Genomic DNA, 25274 nt, shown 5'->3' on the forward strand with positions numbered 1-25274 from the left:
ACAATACTGGTCTAACACTACAAAATATTTGCTTTTAGTTTTATACCCTGGTTAGGTATCCATTTCACATTGCCTGATTAACATGTAACACTATGTTTATCTCAGCCGCTAAGACAAGAACTGAAAAGCATTAGAAATTCCCTGCATGCATTATGTGTAGTGTTAGCAAAAGAGTGAGATGTGGCCCAGTCCATCTGAGGCACAGCAAGTTGCATAACATCATTACCACTTTGCAGCGTCTGACGTCCTCCAGCCAACACTCCACTAGGTAACATTCCAGTGGGAGTCAAACCCTTGAGTGTCAGCACACTTTCACTCTCCTCCCTATAGTGGAAGAAAAGCAATGACAGTTTCTTTACTATAAAGCCACTTAAATAAGAATTTAAATAAAATAAGGAAAAATATATTTTGCTGTTTCATCCATGTCACGATTTAACACAGCTCAAACTTCAAAGGATTAACAATGGGCAAACTTTCCAACCTGGAGAACAAATGATCTGCTAGATACTAGTTTGCGGGTCTGTCTTTTCCTGTCTAGAGCTTAATACATATGCAAAATAAATATCGGACAGACTGCTTGCCCCTTTTTTACATGTGTGGTCTTATTTGCTTTAATTAAACTACCCTTAAGAGTAACAGCTCATCAGTGTGATCAAGTGGCTCACAGGCTGGCCCAAAGATTCTGTAAGTCTTCGGGGGGAGGAAATCAAGTTTGAACAATAATACCTATTTGAGCTATGTTGGTTTTTGGGCAAAAGCACACTCTGGAGTAAATTTGATTATGTCCAAATCATAGGCAGCTTCAGAAGTATACTGTGTTAAAATCTGTAACAGAATAGTCCTGAGCTTCATGACATTTTCCTAACCAGCCCCAATCCCCTTTGTTATACAACTGTCATTTTGATATCTGTTCACAAGGTAGGGACAGGCAGACATCTGTAATTAGGACACAGTGATTAGCTGTTTGATTAAAAAGAGACATGCTCTACTTTTTCTAGGTCTCAAAGGTAACTTTCAAAATAAAAACATTTTCTCTCCAAATACCCCAACACTAGCAATCTTTTAAAACAACTTGTGAAGCCAGAATTTTAACTAAGCTATTGCTTATGGGTCTGCATGAAGAACACTTCACATCCCATGGCCTGGATTAGATTTTTCTCTTCCAATATAACAGGGTTACTGGGGAGAGACAGAATGTGTAATTACCTCAGAACAGAGAAGACTCTTGCCATCTTGCCAATTGCACGTATTTTGTTTCTGATTATTTCTTTTCGTGCTGCAGCTGTACCTACTTTCAATGGAATAAAAGAAGGTCTCAAGCTCATGGAGAGGGCCACAATTCTATACAATATACTATTCTATTAATTCAGTACAACTCTGTAAATTCAACAACTCTCCTAAGAGAAGTCCAACACCCAAAACATTTAAGTGTGCACTGATTATAAAACTGGCCTTGCTCACCTTAAGAGGCCAGTAAAACCAATGCCTCATCCACAAAATGAAAAAACCTCAAGTGAATCTAGTTATCAAAACCACTGATACTGCAGCTTTCACAACTATCACATTTCATTCTCATGGCTTTTCAATTACTGAATTCTTCACTGACACCTGAATCAATTACAAGCCCTACCAGCACAACATAGCGGCAGCTGACATGTACGAGACACAAAAGGTCACCGTTCTGGTACTGATTCTTTGGCAGACTGAACTAGTCAAGGGTAGACAGCCTTTCTGCATAGGCTTCCAAAACACCACCACCACCACCACCCACACAAAGAGAGAGAGAGAGAGAGAGACACACAGACAGACACACACACACACCAAAACCAAAAGAGTTCAGTGGCAGAGGTCTGCAAAGTCAGCTGGAATATTTGAGGATTCCTTTACCTCCCAATTCTAGGGACTATCTATTTTTGCTTGTAAATTTGCACCATTTGCAGGAATTACCATTACCAAAGGACTGGAATAAATGCTGCACGTTCCACAGAAGAGAGTGACAGATTGGTTGGGAAAGATATAAATGCAAACAAAATTTACCAAGGAGGCTTTGGAGTGGGAAAAGGAGGACCATCACTGCCTCCTTTTGCTCCGCTACAGCGCAGGAGCTCCCTCCTCATCCCTACCATTTATTTTGGTTTAGTTTACTGTGGGCAGAAGGAAGGCCCCACAGCTTTCCCTTGTTGACCCTCAATGGAGAGATCAACACCATTAAAGCTATGGTCACTTCAGAAGTCTCCTCTGAATATTCAATCATCTGGGGAAGAAATCATCCACACTGCGGTACATGGAGACATAGCCATATGTTGCATTCAAGCAAGACAGGCCAAAAGGTGGAAGGTGAACTTGGAATGCTATATTATATATTCCACACCTTCCACAACCCACGTGCAATACAATTATTAATCTGAAACACATTCAGCAATATTATTATTCTTCAAGAGATCCACATAACTATTCTAAATACCACATGAAACTGATGTGTTCGTTACTATTAAAAATATTTCCTTCTAATGACAGGTACAGACCTCAAATATTTTGTTGAACAAATGATCATATAATCTAATAAAAAATATTTCTGAACAAAGCGTCTACAGTTTGGGATTTGGGAAAATGTTTGTTAGCTACTATATATTTAAGTTAATAGATCCATTTTCAACCATTATATCAACACCTCTGTAAAATTGCACAGCGTACATATTACTTTTTTCCATGTAAAACTAGTTAGAAGACGCTAAATGTACCAAACAAACAAGATTTTTGAACATTTTCTAAACATATTTCATGCACAATTGAAGTAAAATGTTCACACTAAAAATCATTATACAGAACAAGGCAAACTGAATGCTCCCTACACATGCAGGTCCAAAGATAAAATATTAGAGATAGATAAAAGAATGAAATTCAATAAAAAAGAGGAATGGAAGAAAGGAGAAAAATTTTCATGCACAGAAAGACAAATGTCTTGGAATAGGACTTCTGATTACACAAATACAAATCTTTATAAATATTTTTAACACACTGATAATAAAACAAAAATTCTACATATGTATATCAGTATATAAATATGTTCTGCACCAATAACATTCATACTATGGATCTATGAAGTCATATTTCAAAACATTACTATTCTGTCCGATCTGTACCTTTTTTATTGCCATATGAGAGTTGTACTTCAGATAGAGAGTGCAGAAAAAAAAAAAAGAAGTGAACGATGGAGAAAAAAGTGAGCGAGACAAATTAAAAAAACAAAAACAAAAAAAAAAAACAAAGATATTTTACCTGGCAGTGCTAATAAAGAATGAATTTGGAAAAGAAAAGTGAAGGAAATTAAAAATTGCCACACTTAAATTAGTTGAATAAAAAGTGGAAAACATTGGATACATTTTACAATTCTGATAAGCAAGGAAAATTTGTCAAGTATTTGGAGAATCTATTTATGAAGAGAAGATAGAATACATCAAGCAAAGAAATTGTTAAAGGAGATGAGATAAATACAAAAACAAACAAAATTAGGAAATAGTTCAACTACTGTACTAAAGAGGGAGCATACTCAATAAATGCTGAGTGAGTCTCTGCTGGAGAAACTAAACAAAAGCCTGCCATTTTAGAGAATGAAATAATCGCTTAAACATGTGAATATTCCACCCCCACTCCACCCCAAATGCAATAGGATTACTCATGTGAGTAATACTGTATGTTTACGTGTTTGTAGGATCAGGATCTAGGGCTGTATTTTTAATTTTCACCTTTCTGGCAACAAAATAAATGCCAGGAAAATTCAGGTAGCTCATACAGATAATCAAAACCTTCAAGATGTGAAAATACAGCTTTTTTCTACAGTACAATTTATTTGTTACTGTTTTTAATATAATAAGTAAGGATTAAATTCTGAAGCCCCAAAAACAGAGACAGTGTCAAGAGGGGTTTTTAGATAACAATTACTGTTTATCCAAGTGTAGTATCAAATCAACTCTATTCTTCGGGTAAAGTAAATTCTAGGAATTTTTGAAGATGTTTTGTTGAACAGTACAGTAAATAATATTATTTAACAAGATTATATTATATTACAAATATAAAAATACTATCTAAAGAAAAGAAAAAAACCCAAGACAACATAATTTTTTCCAACATATAATACAATTGATCAAAGTCTCAACCACTACTATAGAAACGTTCCCATGAAAATATAATACTTGAGATATAAAGGTGACCTTACCGTCAAATTGATCTTCTCCCTCAGTCATTAATTCATCATCAGAGCAAATGCTCAGAACATTCACCAACATTTCTGTTACTGTGTTGAAAAGAATAATAATGAATTAACTGACTGTACACTGCTACATATATTAATTCATATGTGAGGTATAACAAATTGTCTGCACTTATGGCTGACAAAATTTCCCACCCCAGTATGTATTTTTTCAGCTGCTCAGCAATCTGCTCTCAGACAGAGACACTTTTCCTAATGTGTATATTCATGGAATGTAACATAAAATATTATGCAAAGGTAACACCACTGTCCAAAGACAGAGTGCTGGAACAGCATCACAGACTTCCCTCTTTTCCCACACTCATGGTCCAGAATTAGTTCTTTTTAGAAAGGATCTCCTTTCATAAATAATGATATTTCTACATTCAAGCAATCTTGAATCTGATGAAAAACCAATAAACTCTGAGCTATAGTTTGTACAAAAGCTGATCAATTCAGACTAAATTTTGAGCAGTTAGCTAGTATCATTAAAATAAAAAGTGGTTCTAAATGCAGCCTTTGAAGGATGAGATTTCCAGTCTCCCCGATTAACCACAACATCATGCAACAGGCGAAGGGATGAGAGAGAAAACCATTAGGGGAAATGGAACCCAATATTTAAAATTATTATTTATGTTTGTGACATGGATAAATGCCAACATTATTTTTCAGTTGATAGAAATATTAATGGACCCTACCAGCAAAAACACCTTGCCCTATTAAAAAGCATGATGGAGCCACCCCTTTCAAGTGCTCGAAAAGTGTGCCCTTAATGTAAAAAGCTGTGAATCTGCTACAATTAGATTATTCTTTTAGGAAGTTACCTTGTAATTCCATGCAAATGTACAGATGACAAGAAAAAAAAAGAAAATTGTGAACCTTTCAAAGTATTTAGTGAAGGCACACAGAGGAGAAAAAAAGCATTAAGCAGATTTTCAAATAATCTTTAAAGTATATGGGGAACACTTCACATACATTTGGAATACCCTATATTAATAAAATGACAAATCATCTTAGGGATCTCTCTAGTACTTATTACTATACTAGCTAATGAAGCCAAGCTAAATCAAATAAATTTCACATGGTGCTTCGCTGACTACTTAGCAAACAAAGGCTACACCTTCATGGCACAATGCTAGCAGCAGTGTGTAGGCTATGTGTAACGACATTCAGCAGCAAAAATCAGGCTGCACCCACACTACAGTGTGTACCTACACATGTCAGTAAAAAGGTGCTAGGGCAGAAGGGAGGCAACAGGAAAGGCTCAGCAGCGGGGAAAATCTACCAGAGCCTTTCCCCTCTGCTGGAATGTTTCTCTGCAGCAGGGAAAAATCTCTTTGCTCCCAAAGTCTTTCCCCACCACAGGGAACTGCTGGAACCTTTCCCTGCAGTAAGCAACAGCTCTGGTAGCTCACCACTCCAGGTGCCTTTCCCTGCATTGGGGAAAGGCTGCTGCAGCAGCAGCAGGGAGCCTTTCCCCACTGCTGAAGTCTTACCCTGCAGTGGAGAAAGACCCTAGCAGAGAGGCACTGCACTGCTAAAAATAGCAGTGTGAGGTGAAGCAAGGACACACTGTTTGGGTGAGCAGTGTACATGTCTGGGTACATTCATACTCACAATATTCAGGTATGTCCTTACTCTACTTGCCTAAGTAGTGCCTCACGCCTAGACTGCTATTTATACCCATCTAGCTCTGCATGTAACGTATGGACTCTACACTCCTTTAAAGGCAGTGTGCTGTGTAGACTAACCGAAAGAAAAATCCCCTTGCACAAATTCTATAACAACAAACTTAATTTTCTCAACCAAGACAATATACCTTAATGAGCAACAAACAAAAACACAATCTTTACCCGAATAGTAGGTACTCTCATTAAAAGAATCTCAACAGTACAGAAAGATCCTTCTTCAAAAGTCAAACATGTTTATATGCAGTGTTGTTGTAGCCATATCAGTCCCTAGATATTAGAGACAGAAAGTGGGTGAGATAATGCCTTTTACTGGACCAGCTTTTAATGGGGAGAGAGAGAGAAAAACTTTCGAGCTACACAGAGTTCTTCAGGTCCGAGTGCCTTTCCCAGAGCATTACAGCTGAGAACAAGATCAAACAGATATGTGCTATTTATGCTAAAGTATCAGTTCGATCTTGTACTTGGCTGTGACACTCAGGAAAGGCATTCAGACCTGAAGAAGAGCTCTGTGTAGCGCGAAAGCTTGTCTCTCTCACCACCAGAAGTTGGTCCAATAAAAGGTATTACCTCACTCACCTTGTCTCCCCAAACCTATTTGTAAGCAGAATGGCTTGACAGTTTGCAAGAAAGTTAAGATGAAAGTAATGGGCAATGAATTATTCTCCCACACCATACCTCCCAACTTTCTTGAGTCAGTGATTGGGGGAAATTGAGAAATGCTTGTCATATGCCTCAAACTGTATTAGTGGTATAACTGAGAACACACATTATCAGGGTCAAAGATAGAGAGGTCCAGATGCCCAGTTAGTTTATTGGCAAACTGGCATTATGCTGATTTACACAACAGAGGATCTGGCCCTGAGATTTAGAGAGAGACTGGTCCAAAGTGTGACTGACAATTCACTAGAGTCTTAGTAATTATTTTTGCTTTAAATCTGTCACTTTATTGCCAGTTAAAAAAACAAACACACACACAACTTCCCTACAACAAAGCTTTGAACCTGCACTATGAAAGAGTATGGGGACATAACTTAATATATAAAATGTACAAGTCTCATCACTTTTTAACTTTTGCCAATGCAAATACTATCATTTTAAAAGGAAACATGTTGTGGAAGTATAATTAAACACTTATATTTTGATATCAAGTAAAGTTGTAAATCCTTTTAAGAATTGAATAGTTTTACCAATTGCTCTACAAATATTCCCCTAATGCATAGTTATAAATATGTTTCACTGCTGTTTAAAAAAGTACATTTTAAGCTCTGAATATATCCACTATATGTAAAATTACACACAGTCAACCATTACTTCCACATAAATGTAGAAGGCAGCATAAAAGGAAAATAAGTAATACATTTCCTAAATAGAGTGCAATGTAATTGTACATCAACAAATACGTATTAAAGAAATTACAGCATTATTTACTGTTATATGCAAAGTGCCTACAATGTGCTTGGCACTGTGTAAGATAAGATACATTATACTCTAATACAACAGAAGTCCTTTAAATCACAAGGACTCATAGTCCAGAATTTCCACATTTGTTCCTGTGGGACAACAGACATGTAAACTCCTCTGACAGATTTTTAAAAGTAAATTTAAACAACATTACACTACTTTAGGCATATTAAATGCAAAATCCTCTGCTAATAATTTAAGGCAAGAGGCAGACTTAAAAACTGATGAAGAAAGTTTGATTTTTCCGCATCAGGGTTTCCCATTATTATATTTTTAAAATATTCAGAGAGCCCAATGTTTACACATTTTATAAGACATTCCCTGAACCAAAAATCCTCTACAATTCAACACAAAGATGTGCTACCACTCCTCATGTAATTTTTTTAAAGTTACCATATACCTCATTAAATTTTCATGCTCTTCTCTGTATACCCTTACACATCAATGGTGAGGTATGCATAAGTGAGTGCATGTATAGGATAGGGTGAGAGGAACATTTTCTATGCATTATTTAGAAACCACACGAACACTTTGAAATATCCAGGTTGGGGAGAGTTTAGCTTTTTTTTTTTTTTTTTTTTTTTTTTAAAGCCATCAGTTACCTTAAAACAAATGAACTAGCAGCAAGGCTCAAGTATAGCACAACTATTAAAGCATCCTTCTCTACAAAGCTGTAATCCAAAATTTGACGTTCTTGCATATTACCCCAGAATGCGACAATACTGCAGCAGTCAGCTATTTTGTGTGTTCAGTTACTGCTAGCTGAAAATCAAACATCACATAGCTAGGAATAATTTTAGGCCCAGGAGCATAGCTAGGCAGCTGCATGTCTGCCGTTCTGCTAATCAAAATGGAAGGAACGTTTGGACAGCCAACCTTGGTTTTAGGTTCTTGACACAAATTTTATTGCTGTCATGACTAGAAATGCTTTCATAAGAAATGAGTAGGTTGCTGAAACTAGGAGAACTGATGATCCATCAGGGCTTACTATGGTGATGCACTAGGAGTCACTATGAGTTATGTGCTTTAAATTAGCGTGACAAAGTTCCTCCTCTGCCTTGGTGCATCCTGCGCTTACTGGCGAATTTGCTTGCCTCAGAGATTCATAGCAGCTCTCAGTTTGGCCACTTTGCCTAGTGGCTCAAACCTGTCGTTCACTCAGCTAACCTCATCACTGGCCAGCATGAGGAAAAGAAATGAGAAAATCCCCACAGTCTCTGCTGGTCCATCTAGTGGGTCAGGGGACAGGTCAGGGACCTTCCCCTCTGGTGGGACCCACAGTCCAGGTCAACTCCTCCTGTATCCAATAAGGAGTTGGGGGGATGGGGGAACCCGGGCCCGCCCTCTATTCCAGGTTCCAGCCCAGGACCCTGTGGATCACAGCTATCTACAGTGTTTCGTGTAACACCTGTGTGACAGCTACAACTCCCTGGGCTACTTTCCCATGGCCTCCTTCCAATACCTTCTGTATCCTCACCACAGGACCTTCCTCCTGATGCCAGATAGCATTTGTACTCCTCAGTCCTCCAGCAGCATGCCCTCTCACTCTCAGCTTCTTGCACAGTCCTCACTGACTGAAGTGAGGTCCTTTTTAAACCAGGTGCCCTGATTAGCCTGCCTTAATTGATTCTAGCAGCTTCTTAATTTGCCCCATGTGTCCTATTTAGTCTTTCTGCCTTAATTGGTTCCAACAAGTTCCTGATTGTTCTGGAATTGCCCATTACCTTACCCAAGGAAAAGGGACCTGCTTAACCTGGGGCTAATATATCTGCCTTCTATCACTCTCCTGTAGCCATCTGGTCCCAGCCGAGATCCCGGCCGCCGGCACCACTCAGCCGGCGGCTGGTCTGGGGTTCCATCAGGGGGCCCCTGTAAATGTAAAATTTATTACTGGCATGCAAAACCTTGAATTAATGAAGACTTGGCACGCCACTTCTCAAAGCCAACCCCTGTGCTACAGCGTGTGTGTGTGTGTGCGCGCACTTGAGACCTAATAAACAGCTGTTTTAGATAAAAGTACTCGTTTGTATCAATCATTTATCAGAAGAGGAGCTGTGTCCCCACTGATTTATTGCTTATACTGCCTGGAGAGAAACTGTTAAGATATCACTGCTCTGGGTTCTGAAAACCCTGGGTTTCTAAGCCTGTGAGCAAGAACCCCAAAAGTGATCCTGATCTGGGTCTCTTGATTGAAGAATGGACAGCCCCAAAAGCAATATCAGTCAGCCAAAACCAAGTACACCGGATCCCCGCTAGAATGCGGGATTTGGGGTCCATGCGCAGTACCGCATTAACATGGGGACCACGTTATAGCACGGACCGCGTTAAAATGAATTGCAATTAAAGTAATTAAATTTGGGATCCATGGCCAAGGCTGAGTTATATGCGAATTCTCGCTATATAGACGTGCATTCTAGCGAGGGTCCGGTGTACATGGCTTTTTAAATGTATATTAAAAATGCTTCTTTAAACAGTTTTTTTTCTATATCAAGAATTCAGAATGGTCAACAGTAAAATGGAGATCATTTATATTTTGGCATTTTCTTGACTTTAATTATGGTCTGAAATGACACTCAATTTTACAAGTACACAAAATTTATCTACATGAGTAGAAAGGCAATAGACCATACTGCCTTTGTTTTCTTACAAACACTATGATAATTTAAAATGGATTTTCCCATAAATTTCTTCCAATTGGCAACGTCAGATTTAACCTTTGGTTAAAATGTCAAAGTGTGTGCATTTCTGAAAGCCAACAGAAAGAAAATACAAGGGCCTTTACTAACTTGCACTGTGGTTGCAGCAGTGAGCATATGCTGGCTGAACAAAAAAAAATCAGGTTTAACAGCAACCTTATCTAATTACCAGCCTCTCAAGTAAGCAAAATCAAGTAATTTCTCAAACACTGAAAGGTTAAAAATAATCCACATTTTCATGAGCAGCAGCCACCACTTAAGTGTCCTACAAACTGTATAAATAAGAATTTTACGTTTATTGTACTTAATCAATTAATTGTCCAAAAGGTCACTATATAAACTGACGATTCTTGACATTTAGATTTCATCACGTAATTACATATGAACAGAAAACTCTTTCCAACTCTTACTCTTTCTTTTATTTGAAATCCATAAAGTAATTTGCTACATACACTGAGCATATTAAAAAAATGTCTACACTATCTGATTGTAATTTCCCTCAGAAGGTATTATTAATCCAAATCTAGAGGCCTGCATTTATGCAACTGGTCTCAGGAGCACTTTTCAGATACATTTGAAGAACTTTCTACAACCCCTTCACCAAGATACTATAGCATATATTAGTGGAACTTTAAATAGGACAACCTAATGTCCAACCATGTCTGCTTTGATTTTTACTTAAACCTACCTGGAGCCCAATTGTCCTAAATTTAAAATTACCAGCTCTGGAGGGAGGGAGAACGGGGATATCTATTAAATTGTATTTTAGGAGAACAATTATATGTAAATTGCCCTTCATCAAAGATAAATCTTCTGAGCATTATAGAATGTTAAAAGAACATCGATCATAACGAGACAATATTTAAGAATTCTACACCATTAAGATTAGGAAAGTAAATTATTCTGTAGAGTGGAAACAGTTTATTGAAATTGTGTGTTGATTCAGAGATATACTTCAGAAGGAAGAGGGTTTTCATTAAACTATGCAGACAAGTGCCTTAACCTCTTCTAAATGTTTCCATTGCCTCCTCTGCTCCATCAGACAAAAATCAAGCTACCTCAGCCAAAAGCAGGGGGAGCTGAGAAACAACAGCTGTAGACTACCTCATGTCCCAAATCACCATCCTTCATGGACATATTTCACTTTCACATGGGGAATTACAAAACCTTGCAAAAGGTCTTTTGGGACAAGCGTTCACAAGTCTGCACCCTGCTGAGACAAACAAAGGAGTAGGCGGCAATGAACATAGTTCCTTGAGAGAAATCATACACTAAATTTCTCTCAGGTAAATATAAACCTGCTACACCCACACAAAACACAAAGACTTTATGTAGTTTGCTTGTACAGCATAGTTCTCTACCTTTTTCTCCAACAAATGGCAATGACCACGTAAAGACATCCATAAAATTTGGTAACCAATAAGGATGTGGAGAACAATTGAACTGTCGAATATTCATCACATTATTTTCATATTTTAACACAGCAGCTGCAAAACAACATTTAGAAATTAAGGCAAGAATTTTTATCCTTAACACTAAGTATAATAAAAACAAAATAAACAGGAAGATTCGATTATCTTTTCCCATATTTATGGTTATATTACACCTTATGTAAAAATATATGCAAGAGACACTATGATCCTTTACTCATGATTACAATAGAACATATTTCTAACAGAGCTTTGTTATATGAAAAATCACTTTATGTTGCAATTTAGAATAGGTACATTTTAAGGAGAATACAAAATTCCTCTGATACTTAACTTAATAATGGACACAGAAAGGAAAAACTACTAAAAGTGCCATTTCAGGTATTGTCACAAACAAACATTCAACTTAAAACAACAGTGTAACTGGCTCCAGATTTTTTATTATTCCACATTTTAATCAACTGACTACTGGCTACACATTCACAATAAAATTTCAGTTTCTTTTCATCACCTTCAAAGCTCTGCCTACCTCTGTACCCTCCTTACTTACAATGCCTTGTCAAGCCTCAGGCTGCCCTCCACCTGTCTCCAACTTTGTCCCACTGTTTTAGATTCTCTGACAATCATTTCCATGCCTCCTTCCACACAGTATGGTACTACATCCCATAGCTAATCTGCATGGTCCCTGCCCTGTTCACATTTGAAAGCTTACTTTTACAGTGTGGCTTGCCACGAATTGAGCTGACTCGTATATAAATTGCCTACTACTGGTTCCTATGCCCCTACCCTCTATTTCTCAGCTTGTATTTACATTGTGAACTCCTGAGAGCAGAGAGCATCCCAGCCAGTTTGGAAAGCACTCAGTGGGTGTAACAATCTGTATGAGAGGGTTACTCACCTTGTGCAGTAAATGAGGTTCTTCGAGATGTGGTCCCCCTGTGGGTGCTTCACTTCAAGTATTAGAGATTTACAGTAGCAGTGTCTGTGCAGGTCGTGCGTGCGCAGTAGATGTCTCACGGTGCTGTTGTTGCCTCATCTAGCATGCGTGCAGCCCGTTCCCTCCAGTTCCTTCTCTACTGTGAGGTACTTACTGCCAACTCCAAAGTAGAGGGGAGGAGGGTGGGCAGTGGAGCACCCACAGGGGAACACATCTCAAAGAACCTCAGTTACTGCACAAGGTGAGTAACCCTCTCTTCTTCTTTGAGTGATGTCCCTGTGGGTGCTCCGCTTCAGATGACTGTAGAGCAATGCCCCTCAGAGGTTAGGAAGGACTTTGGGTTCGCTTTTATTGTAGAGGTTATTACAGTTAGGCCAATTATGGCATCAGGCCTTGAATGATTGCATAATGATCAGTAAACATATGGACAGAGGCTCAGGTAGTCGCTCTACATGTGTCTCTTACAGGTACATTGTTTAAAAATGCTATTGAGGTCAATACAGAGCATGTGGAATGCAATCTGATGTTCTCAGGAGGTTCTGTATTGTGTGTTTGAGTAACATTGTTGAATACAGGTGGAGATCCATTTAGATAGTCTGAGTGGATATAGCACTGCCTTTTGAACGTTCAGTCATGGACACAGTCTCAGGGACTTTCAGAAAGGCTTAGTTCTATCTAACTAGAACACTAACACACGTCTAACACCTAATATATGCACGATGGTTTCATGTGGATTCCTGTGTGGTTTATGGTAAAACATGGGAAGGTGAACTGGTTGGTTTATATGAAAGGGTGATGATATTTTCAGGAATTTTGGGTGGGGTCGTAACGAGGCCTTGTCCTTTAAGAATATTCTGTAGGGAGGATCAGCCAAAAGGGCCCCTATCTCACTTATTCGTCTGGCGTAAGCAACAGGTGGCTAAAGGTTCAAATGGCGGTCTGGTGATGCATTTGAATACCAAGTTTAGATCCCATGCCAGAGTGGGTTGGCGAAACTCTGGGTAAACGTTCTGTAGAGTGGTGAGGAAGCATTTAGTAATTGGATGCAAGAATATCAAGGTCCCTTTGATCCCATGATTGAATGCTGTAATGGCCGCGAGATGCACTTTGATCGAGTTTGTTGCAAGACCCGAACGCTTTAACTCCAATTTGTAGTCCAGCACTAGTGGTGCTGTAGTGGCAGTCAACTGTTTTTCTTGACACCATGAGGAGAATCTTTTCCATTTTTGAGGGTAAGTTTTATACATGGTTGATTTTCTGTTTAGTAATACGTGTTTGACTTGTTCCAAACAGGCTAATTCACCATAATGGAACCATGCAGAAGCCAGGCTTTCAGGTAGAGTTTCTCCAGATTTGGGTGAAGAGTGCAACTATTGTTCCGTGACAGAAGATCCGTCCGAAGAGAGAGAACTCGTGGGGCGCATATCACCATATGCGTCGGGTAATGATAAGAACATGGCCTGTCTGGCCGACATCAGGACTATCCGGATGACCTTAGCCTTTTCTATTTGTATCTTGCATATTACTTGTGGGATCAAAGGGATCAGTGGGAATGCGTACATGAGTGTTGTATCCTATGGGATGAGGAAGGCATCCCCCCCGTGATCGGGATCTCATCTCTGCTCTCGAGCAGAATAGTGGGCATTTGTGGTTTGTTGGCAATACGAATAAGTCGAAGGGGGGAGATCCCCATCATTGGAATATGGATTGCAGGACTACATCTTCATTTCCCATTCGTGCTCCCGAGAAAAGTGTCTGCTTAACTTGTCTGCTGTCGAATTCTGGCAGCGGGGAAGGTAGGAGGTTAAGATGTTTATTTTGTGATGAATGCACCAATTCCACAGTTTCATGGCTTCGGTGCATAGTGAGTGTGATCGGGTTCCTCCTTGGTGATTGATGTAAAACATGCAAGCAATGTTGTCGGTCATTATGCTAATTGATTTGTTCTTTATCAGTGACAGGAAATGTTTGCAGGCATTGTGTATTGTGCGCACCTCGAGTAGACTGATGTGCAAGTGGGTCTCCTCGTCAGACCATTTGCTTTGAACTGTGTGTTGTACACAGGGATGCATCTGTCATGATTATTATCAGGGGAGGGTCCTACTGGAAGGGGATGCCCATGCATACATTTTCTGGTCTTGTCCACCAGTGTAGAGAGGCCAAGTCTTTTGGTGGTACTGTTAGTCGTTTGTGGAGGCTGTGCTTGCTGGGTACGCATCAGCCCTATAGGCAGTGTATATATAGTCTTGCGTGTCCTACCACAAATGTTGTGGCTGCCATGTGACCTACTAGTTGTAGTCCTATTTGTGAGGGTTTTTGGGGGCTGCTGCTGATTACCGATACAAGGTTTGTCATTGTGAATCTGCTCAGAAGCAACCATGATTTGGCCTCTATGGTGCCAAGGTGTTCCCCCAACGAAGACCAGTTGCTGTACAAGAATTAGGGTTGATTTTTGCCCATTTATCTGCAACTCTAGATTCCTGAAGAATGCAACTGTCTTCTAGACCATTTATTGCTTCTTGTTGAGTCAAGTTCTTGAGGATACACTTATCTAAGTATAGTAAAATCATTATCCCTCATTTGTGTAAATGTGCTGCCACTACCGCAAAGGTTTTGGAGAAAACTCTTGGTGTGGTGGACAGGCCAAACAGTAGTACTCTGTATTGGAAGTGATAGTTTCCCACTGTGAATTACAGGAATCTTCTGTGAGCGGGATGTATGGTAATATGAAAATAAGCATCTTGAAGGTCAAGGGCTGAAAACCAGTCCCCATTTTGCAGCACTGGTAGTATCGTGCCCAATGTGACCATCTTGAATTTTTGGGTTTGTAAAAATTTGAGTTGTCTGAGGTCTAAGATGGGCCTCCATCCCCCTGTTCTTCTTCTGGGTCAAGAAGTAGTGGGAGTAAAATCCCTTCCCTCCATGTTGTGAGGGACCTGTTCTACCGCACCTAACTGCAGAAGATGATCTATTTCTTGTCGTAGCAGGTGCTCATGAGAAGGGTCCCTGAAGGAGGGGGAGGGGAGTAAGGTAGGTGGGTTGGAAGTAAAGGGAATGGTATAGCCGTCATCGGCACTGATAGTTTTTGTGATCCTTTGACTGGAGTGGGTGGTGGCATTTTGGATTTTCCCGTTGGTGCTGGAAGTGGAGGTACGATTCCTGGGGAAGTCTCGGCACAGTGTCCCTCACCAGTTGGTGCCATGGAGGAGACGCATCTATTTTTATGCCTCGACTCGGTCTCTTTGTGGTGGAGCTTGGCAGAGGTCTCAGTATGGACGGTACCAGAGGTGCCCGAAGCATCAAAGGTGCTCACCCGAGCAATTGTCAGCATCTGAATAGCGACCTGGCAAGATACTGCCTTTTTTTCTTGCGGTGCTCTCTGTGGCGAAGTTGGTGTTCTCTTCCTCAATCTTTTAGAGGATGACATGTCCTCTTTTGCTGAAGTTGGGGTGCCTGGAGAGGATGAGGTCCATTTTTCTGTCTCCGTTTGGATAGATTTCACCATTAAGATAATTTTCAAGCAGAGATCCTGGCTGCACCTGGCTCTCGCTTTTAAATTACTACAGTGGGTGCACTTTTGTGGGATGTGCACCTCACAGACATTGGACAGATAAGTTTCCATCAGAAACTGGCATCGCTTCACGACATAAGCCACATCTTTTGAAGCCTGGGGAGCCAGACATCGTTCAAGAGTTGAATGTTCCCCACTGTGAGGAAACTATGGGGAAGGGGAAACTTAAAAGAAATAGTTTTTCTCCTTAACTTCTAGCTATCTAAGTGAAACTAACTACCACTAAAATCTTGCTGTCTATCTAAATTATACTATTTCTAGGTTTTTTGTTAAGAACTGTGAACACTGCCACAGAGCTCCATCTCAGGCTGAGGATGGTTGAGAAGGAACTGAAGGGATAGGGTCGTGCACATGCTAGATGAGATGCCAACGGCACTGCAAGACATCTACTGCGTAAGTGCAGACACTGCTACCATAAATCTCCGATTGATGGCTCCAGGATGCACCGACACCTGAAGTAGCAGCCACAAAGACATCACTCGAAGAACCACTCTATGTTCACCATTTTTACAAAACTATAATGGATTTTATACAAAATATGCCTTATGAGGTATCATTTGAAAAATCAATTTGCTGATCATTACTGTCCTGGTAAAATGTGTGTGGCAACATTGTATACAAAATTATAAGATGCTACTGAGACATATTCCAAGTTTAAAAAGCAGGCACAAACCAGTTCCTCAAAAACAAAAAAGCCAACTGACGCCTCAGCCAGGTGTCAACAAAATCAAATGGACTATCACCTGGTTAAGCCATTCTTTGGCAGGAAAAAGGGTGAGAGCGAGAAATTTACAAGGTGGCAAAGAAACAGTTGGAAGTTCCTGTCCCACAGACCGTCTCCTGAATCCCAGCTGAAGATGATTCTCAAAGAGGAAGAAAAGATAAAAATGGGGAACAGATGCCCCAAATCATCTCTCCATTTCTACTCATGGCATCAACAACACTTGAAGAATAAAGGAAGCATCATCGGACTGGGGAAAGATCCTGGCTGGAAGATTCAACCAGTAAAACTGCTAGAACATATAGTGAGAGAGATCCTTATGCTTTGAATTCACTTAGCTTGTTAAGTTAGGTATCAGTTGCGTTTTACCTTTTATTTACTTGTAACCAATTATGATTTTTATGCCTCTTTATTTGTAGTCACTTAAAACCTATCTTTCTGTAGTTAATAAACTTGTTTTATTGTTTTATTTAAACCAGTGTGTGTTTGGATTGAAGTGTTTGGGAAACTTCATTTGGGATAACAATATTTGTGCATATCATTTTCTATTAATGAAATGACAGACTTTATATGACCTTGTATTGTCCAGGAGGGGCTGGTCAGTACAAGATGCACATTTCTGGGGAAAAATCTGGGACTGTGAGTTTGCTGGTGTTGCCCTGCAGCATAATTCATGGGTGGCTGGCTATAGCACTCAGATAATATAGCTGGGAGTGATTTACATGCTGGAGGCTGGATGTAGGCAGAGCAGGAGTGACTGCTCTCACAGCAAAGCAGTGTAAAAGACATCCCAGGTTGGAGAATTGAGGGGACGGAGCTGTCTGTCAGTCCATATTACACGCTGAGTAATGTTGCAGTTGGTACTTATAAAAATGAAAAGCATACTTGGTTTTATCATTTCTGGATATCATCATTATGAGAGATCACCACAGTTTATTTTACACATTCTCATTTATTTTACACAGTTTATTTTACACATTACAATTATGCCCATATGTGCTTTACATATTGTACTAGTTTGACTCAAAAGGCTTAGGGGCTTGGATTTTTGTCACTCTACCTAGAGAGTGGTGTTGATTTTGTATAGTGTTACTGTTAGACTATTTTTTTGGAAAGAAGTTTTAATTTAATATAATCTCCTTAGCACTAAATTCTTACCTTTATTATTGTAGACATCCAAGTAATTAGGTGCCGAAAAAATTGTTATTAATGATGGGAACCCTGTAGTCTGGCTTTTTCTGTACATTCTATAGCTGTAAAACAAACAGCTTAATTTGCATCATAAAGCAATAAGTGATTATTTTGTATTGTTGAATAATGTCTATAAGGACATAAAACACTTACCCTGCATCTTGTGCTTCATGAGCTCTAATTATCGACAACAAATTATTATTTTGCAAAAATTCACAAACTGCTGAATAGCTGTGAAATGAAAATAACTGTGAGTAAAATCTTTTTTTAGTAAAGTGTAACTCTTTATACTAAAATGTCAATTAAATCCTAGATTTCTTTTTACCTATAAAAATAGGAGCATCCCCTGACTGTATTATGACTGAAGTGTTCCTGTGATTTTTCGTTTCCAAAATCTTCTGAGGGATCTGACCACAATAAGTCACACATCGGTCCAAATGCAGGAGGCTCTTTGAATCTATCTAGCTGTTTAAAAAACAAACACAAAAGTTGATTTAAATATTATATAGGTCAGTTTTGCTTCTTACCTGTAGAGTATATACATCCACCAATGCCAAAGCATTACAAAGTAAATGCCACCCACCACATGAGAGAGGTAGGCTCTGTAGAAACGCGTTTCCTTTTCTATGTAAGGCAGATGCCTGCCAAAAAACAAGAGGATAACTTGAACATACAACAACTGAGAACAATGAAGATAATTAAATCATCAAAAGAGGTGAGGGATCCTCCAGACTGATGGATGTATATGTTGTGAGAAAGTAAATTTACAGAGAAGGAACAAAATTGTCCTTTTCTCAGGCACACTACATCTACCAATCTGAAGACAGCACTGGGAATTAGTAAGCAGCAACAGCACAGAAAAAGTGGAATAAAAGGGAACTAAGAACTACCAGCCAACATGACCAGACAATCAAATGCAGCATCCAAAGAAACATATCCACATTGGACTGTTTAATCAAAGAATGAAGAGATGACGACGTAGGGTCTCTGCAGATATTTTTTCATACAAAGCTTTATACTCTCTGCCATAACATTGCTGTGGACCTTGTGGAATGGGCCTTGACCATTTTTGGAAAAGGCTTCTTACCTTTTCTTTAAGAGGCTTCAGAGATGTCCTTTCTGACCCATTTGGAAACACTTACTTTAGTGGCTCTGTTATATTTCCAGTGACCATAGTGAAAAGTTACAGGACTAACTGTATTAGCTATCAGGTAGAGAAGGCTATTATCCCTTGTGAACCAGACCCTAAAGGAGGATGGATGCACAACACAATGAAACAATGGTTACGTATGAGATTAAGATTTAGTCATGGGCATTTTTAATAAAAAAGTCATGGATAGCTCACAGGCAATAAACAAAAATTCACAGCCCTGTAACTTGTCCATGACTTGTACTATATACTCCTGACTAAATCTTTGGTGTTCTGGGAGGTTCCAGGAGGTGCAGCTGGCTGCTCTGGAAGAGGGCCTCTGGGACGCCTGCTGGGGCTGGTGGGCCGGCCGGCTGGTGACCACTACCAGGGGGGTAGGGGTGTCCAGCTGGGAATCGCCGCTGCAGCTGGAGGGGACAGCCGGCCCAGGACCGCAACTAGAGGGGAGCGGTCAGGGACTCCCACTGCTGCTGGCGGGGGGAAGCCCAGAACTGCCGCTGTTGGGCGGGAGGACGTTGCAGAGGATCTCATTCCATTCCTGGGCAGCAGAAGGGCTTCTGCATCATGTGGTGTCCCCAAGAGTGGACAATTGTTTGATCATACGTTGGGTCCAGCAGGGGTTGTTGGGGTCATCCCGGATGGGGTCTCTCCTTTACTTCTCCATTGTTAATACTGCTGCTTTGGCAGTAGTGGGCTAAGTTTCTGTTCCCAGGGATTTCTAATGCAGCTTATGCGCCTGTGATTGTTGCTGCGAGTGCCACCCAGTCTTAGAAGGTTCAGGGTGTTTGGTGTGCTACCAAAAGTTATCTGTACAAAACAAGCCAGAGACAGGAAATAAACATTTTCAAGAATTTATAACTCAGCCAAACGTGAATGGGATTTCTTAACACATGCAAAAGGCACTTCCCCAAACCTAGGGCTATTACCCTGCTGTGATCAAAGACCTGCTGCACACAATGGAGGTCTGAGAGCATCTCAAAAGAAGGTTTTAATAATCTTTTATAATGAAAGATGCTGAGCAACTCAAATGAGTCACCGTCAGCTCCTACTACATTCCCTGGAACAATGTGATCGCTGATCCCAGAAAAAAAAAAAAAAAAGTTTTTGCCCCTATCTTCTGTTGTCTGGAACCTGGATTCTTGATTGGGTTTTATTGGCTGACTGCTAACATTCTTCGTGACAGGAGAGGCAAGCTCTTTCTCCAACAAGAATTTTATTTTTAAAAATAAATTGATGGCCTCCCTTTTTGAAAATCATCCCAATTTCTAGAGACAGAACCTGCCTCACTTTCAATATTTCCTCAGATATCTGAATGAGTATTGTCCATTATAGCTACTACCACCTTTGTACAACAAGACATAAGCCTCAGTACAGACTGTCAACCTTAAAAGCTTTCCAAGTGGTAAGGAAATGCAGAAATTAAAGGAGCCAGATCTTTATAGAAAGATGGTATCTCTCTGTGGTGTAAGAATCATTCAATACAAACAGAATGCAAAATTCAGGAAGCCTTGCATCAGAAATTAAATAGCGATTCATCTTCGGTTTTCTTCGCTGTGACCTCCAAAGTCCAGTTTCCCCAACAGGACCAACAAAATGTTATCAATTTCTCCTAAGGCGTCAGGCAACTCATAGGTGACAAAAAAGTAGACCAGGAATTTTTTTTGGAACCATGACTGACTTGGTTTTTCATTTTTCATGCAGTTGGCTTGTCACCAGTCACGTGATTCTTCCTCCCCTCCCACCCGTCCCCACCTTTTAAAAGAAGACCTGCCCCCTCAGAGTAAAGGAAGACCTCCTTTCAGGCCCTTTATTACTTGCCGATGACCTGGTAGCAGTGGTGGATTCTCGACCAGATAATGGCATCTTACTGGTTCCTCATAACTGATTTTTTTTAATTCCAAACTGACTAGTTTGAAATTTGAAAATCTAAGTCCAAGCATAAAATGCTTCTGACCTGATACTTCATTGTAATGTTCCAAAACTTGAAATACCACTCTTGTGAAGGAGGAACTAAATGCTACAGTCAAGATGTCAGATGAAAAAAGGTGAGTTAACTACAAACTGAAGAGAAATATTCAAAGAGAAATCAACAGAAGATTAAAAATTTTAATATGATAGGACTATCACCTGACATCAACATTCCATGTGCGGTAACTCCTACTTGTTTGTCAATGGTTTTATCAGCCAGAACGCTTGATATCACAAGACTTGTATTCTACTAAAATGAAATAACTGATGCACTAAATATTTAATAGCACGTAATTTTTAAAAAACGTATTTTCATCCTCCTTAATTACTGATACAACTACAGCATTTTCCATATGAACAGGACCACTTCAAGAGGTTGCTAGGCAAACAAGTAATCTAACAATTTTCCATAAGAGTAACTCAGATTCTTGTACTATTACATTATATTGCAATTTTATAAGTCCAAGGTTTTTTTGAGAAAAAAATATATATCCACACTATCAAGATAGAAACACACAAGTTTTCAAATTAAATTTACATGAACATTTAAAAAAAAAACACCTCTTATGATGAGAAAACAAATCAAGCTATAGAGTCCAATTCATTTTGTACATTCTTCACACAGTATAGCTATATTTAGTGAGAGCATACATAAACCCATTATAAAAGTTTTGCCGAAAGTTAGAGGCAATATGTTAGAAAATGATAGTAAACAAATGCCAAGTTATATAACTTTATACAAAAATTAAATTTAAAATATAATTCTACGTCAAGCTGTGAAACCAACAACACAAACTTGTTTACTTCAATATTATTAATAGCTAACAAGAACCAAAAGACTTTTCATATTTAAGTTTAGAGGGCTAAATTAAACTTGATCTTTAGTACACTGATTGATTCTTAAGGCAACACTTAGCTTTTAGGCGCTCAATCCTGCAAAGTGCTAAGAACTCTAGCTCTTCTCCAGTAAAGAACTTAAAGTGTGTGCATAAATTAAAGACCAAACTCTAAATGTCTTGGTCCAATTACATTACTCTAGAAACTAAGTTGTTTAACTGCAATTATGCCTATGTGTTTGGTATTATAAAATCCATGATTACTCATAGAATCATAGACGATTAGAAGAATATCCAACCTAGACCTCCCCCACTGCAACCTGCGACCATTGCTTCTTGTTCTGTCTTCTGCCACCATTGAGAACAGCCTAGCTCCATCCTCTTTGGAACCCCCCTTCAGGTACTTGAGAAGAGTGAGGGAAGATTTGATAACACCCTTCTTCTGAAGACTAGCCCAGTTCCTTCAGCCTCTCCATCTTCTTTGCAACAACAACAAAAAATAATAAAAACCCTGCCCCTCAATCCAAGTGTCTGGATCCTGTTCGTGCTTACAAAGAGCCAGTAAAAACTAGAAACTAATATTCTGACATTTTCAAAGAGTGACATTTGAAAGGAGTCTCACAAATCCCCCACCCTCAGTTTTTTAGAAATACACAAACTTACTCACTCTCTTAATGTCATCTAGTGTATTTATTTCTGGTGAAAGTCCACCATGAACACAAAGAAACTGTTGGTTTAAAAGTGCAGCAAGAGGGAGGCAATCAAAAGCTTCCATACAAGCATCATAGACTCTTTCTGAATACTTTATTTTACCTGTAGAGAAGAAAAAACAAACCATTAAGACTATTACACAACATGAAGAAAATACTGTATTGGTGTTTTCAAATTTAAAAACAGTTTTATATGGCAAATACTAAAAATAGAAAAATGGCACATTTTATTAAATTTAAAAATCAAGACATAAGCAAAGCTGTTCAAGAAAAATTCCTTTCCAAAATTTAAACTTGTACTTGCCTCTTCCTCTGCATCCTCTAATATAAAATATGGACAAAGTGTTACAACTAGGATGGACAAAAATCAATGATTTTAAAAAATAAAATTGGATTTTTTTTATTTAAATCGGATTTTTTGATAAAATGCTTTTTGAGGAAAAAGCCTATCTAAAAGATAGTTTTAATGAAGATATCTTTGAGCTATAATGTATCTCATCAAGGAACAGGGATTATAAATTCTAATTCTATAGCATGAGATAATATATTAATGTAATGTTTAAGAAAGTTTTGTAAATGAGTTCCAATAGTTCATGGATTAGGAACCCAATCTTATGAGGTTCCAGGGCTTTCTGTATAGATTATTTAGGTTAATATTTCTATCTACCCAATGGGACTCAGTGCTCAGGCTAGAAGATACCATCAGAGATGCTTAGTTTTGCAGTTCTCAAACTGTGGATTTGTGTCTCCAGAGATAACATGCTTGTTAACAGCAAAAATGTTTTTTAAAATAAATAAATAAATATGTATAGGTGAGAAACAACAGACCTCAACCCTACTGTCCCTCTGCAAATTTGTGTACACAGAGTCAATGTCTTACCTCTCTCTAGAAGTGCAAAGTTTCAAAAAGTTCAATGAACAGAACATTGTTGGGGTTAGAATAGATCTGGTCAAGGAGAAGAAGCCTAGAGATAAATGTGAGAAGGGAGGGACAGGCAATAGAAACAAACATGAAACTGTTTGAACAACATATTCCAGAAGTCTTGAGGTCTTTCTGAGTGTAGCCTTCATTGATTTGATATCTACCATATCACTAGAAAGGAAAAAGGAGCAGGCCGTAAGAGATACCCAGTTTGGGAATCATAGAATATTAGTGTTGGAAGACCTCAGGAAGTCATCTAGTCCAAGCCCCTGCTCAAAGCAAGACCAACACCCACTAAGCCATCCCAGCCAGAGCTTTGTCAAGCCAGGCCTTAAAATCCTCTAAGGATGGAGATTCCATCACCTCTCTAGGTAACCCATTTGGGTGCTTCACCACCCTCCTAGTGAAATAGTGTTTCCTAATATCCAACCTAAACCTCCTCCACTGCAACCTGAGACCATTGCTCCTTGTTCTATCATCTGCCACCTCTGAGAACAGCCAAGCTCCATCCTCTTTGGAGCCCCCCTTCAGGTAGTTGAAGGCTGCTATCAAATCTCCCTTCACTCTTCACTTCTGTAGACTCTGGACCCTATCCCTGCCCTCCTCCTCTACTTCTCCTCCCATCTTAGTGTCATCTGAGAAATTGCTGAGGGTACAATTAATCGCATCATCCAGATCATTAATAAAGATGTTGAACAAAACTGACCCTTGGGGCGCTCTGCTTGATACCGGCTGTCAACTAGACATTGAGCCGTTGATCACTACCTGTTGAGACTGACAGACAGTCTAGCCAGCTTTCTATCCACCTTATAGACCATTCATCCAATCCATACTTTTTTTTTTAAAACTTGCTGGCAAGAATACTGTGGGAGACCGTATCAAAAGCTTTGCTAAAGTCAAGATACATCACATCCATTGCTTTCCCTATATCCACAGAGCCAGTTATCTCATCATAGAAGGCAATCAGGTTGGTAAGGAATGACTTGCCCTTGGTGAATCCATGTTGACTGTTCTTGATCACCTTCCTCTCCTCCAACTGCTTCAAAACGGATTCCTTGAGGACTGCTCCATGATTTTTCAGGGACTGAAGTGAGGCTGACCGGTCTGTAGTTCCCCAGGTTCTCTTTCTTCCCTTTTTAAAATATGGGCACTATATTTGCCTTTTTTCCAATCTCTATCATCCAGAAACCACCATAGATAAGTTTGTGGTAAGAGCCAGCAGATTACAAAAAGAGGTATTGATGAAAAAACTGCCCGGTTTGTTTATGCAATAAACTCTCCGTTCCATATGATTGAGAACCCACACTTCATTAACCTGGTTCAATCATTAAGACCAGGATACAGTCCACCCAACAGAGCAGATGTCACAGGAAAATTGCTGGATAAAGTGTATGAAAGAGAAATTGAGCAGCGTGCAAAAGGTCTAGAGGGTAAAATTGTTAACCTGAGTCTTGATGGGTGGAGCAATGTCCACAATGATACTGTTGTATGTGCTTGTGTGACAACAGTAGAAGGGAATGTCTTCCTTACAGAAACAATTGATACATCAGGAAATGCACACACAGCAGAATACTTACAAGTAGCAGCAGTAAAAGCTATAACAAACTGTGAAAAAAATTCAAATGTCTAGTATGCAGCCTGGTCACAGACAATGCTGGAAATGTATCCAAGATGAGAAGACATTATTTAGAAGAGAGTCCCAAGCTTATAAAATACGTTGCAGTGCTCATTAGATGCACCT

General features: G+C 39.3%; 1 protein-coding gene across 17 annotated transcripts in view; it reads right to left on the reverse strand.

The window, feature by feature from the left end:
* Positions 1-25274, reverse strand: part of PPP3CB (protein phosphatase 3 catalytic subunit beta) — a 76871-nt gene that overhangs the window by 24924 nt on the left and 26673 nt on the right. For 7 of the 17 annotated variants that reach the window (XR_006282821.1, XM_038409660.2, XM_038409662.2 and 4 more), the window contains exons 5-12: positions 22569-22714; positions 18273-18412; positions 18101-18178; positions 17915-18009; positions 11459-11584; positions 4217-4294; positions 1207-1291; positions 227-324 (exon numbers count right to left, since the gene is read on the reverse strand). Coding sequence is in view for 16 of the 17 variants with exons in the window: in XM_038409660.2 (XP_038265588.1) it covers positions 227-324; positions 1207-1291; positions 4217-4294; positions 11459-11584; positions 17915-18009; positions 18101-18178; positions 18273-18412; positions 22569-22714 (846 nt within the window). In the remaining variant the exon portion in view is untranslated. The remainder of the gene's footprint in view (positions 1-226; positions 325-1206; positions 1292-4216; positions 4295-11458; positions 11585-17914; positions 18010-18100; positions 18179-18272; positions 18413-22568; positions 22715-25274) is intronic. The other 10 variants (XM_038409666.2, XM_038409661.2, XM_038409663.2 and 7 more) reach the window with 3 other exon arrangements.

This window comes from Dermochelys coriacea, chromosome 7 (genome assembly GCF_009764565.3).
Source record: "Dermochelys coriacea isolate rDerCor1 chromosome 7, rDerCor1.pri.v4, whole genome shotgun sequence".
Classification (NCBI taxonomy): domain Eukaryota; kingdom Metazoa; phylum Chordata; order Testudines; family Dermochelyidae; genus Dermochelys; species Dermochelys coriacea.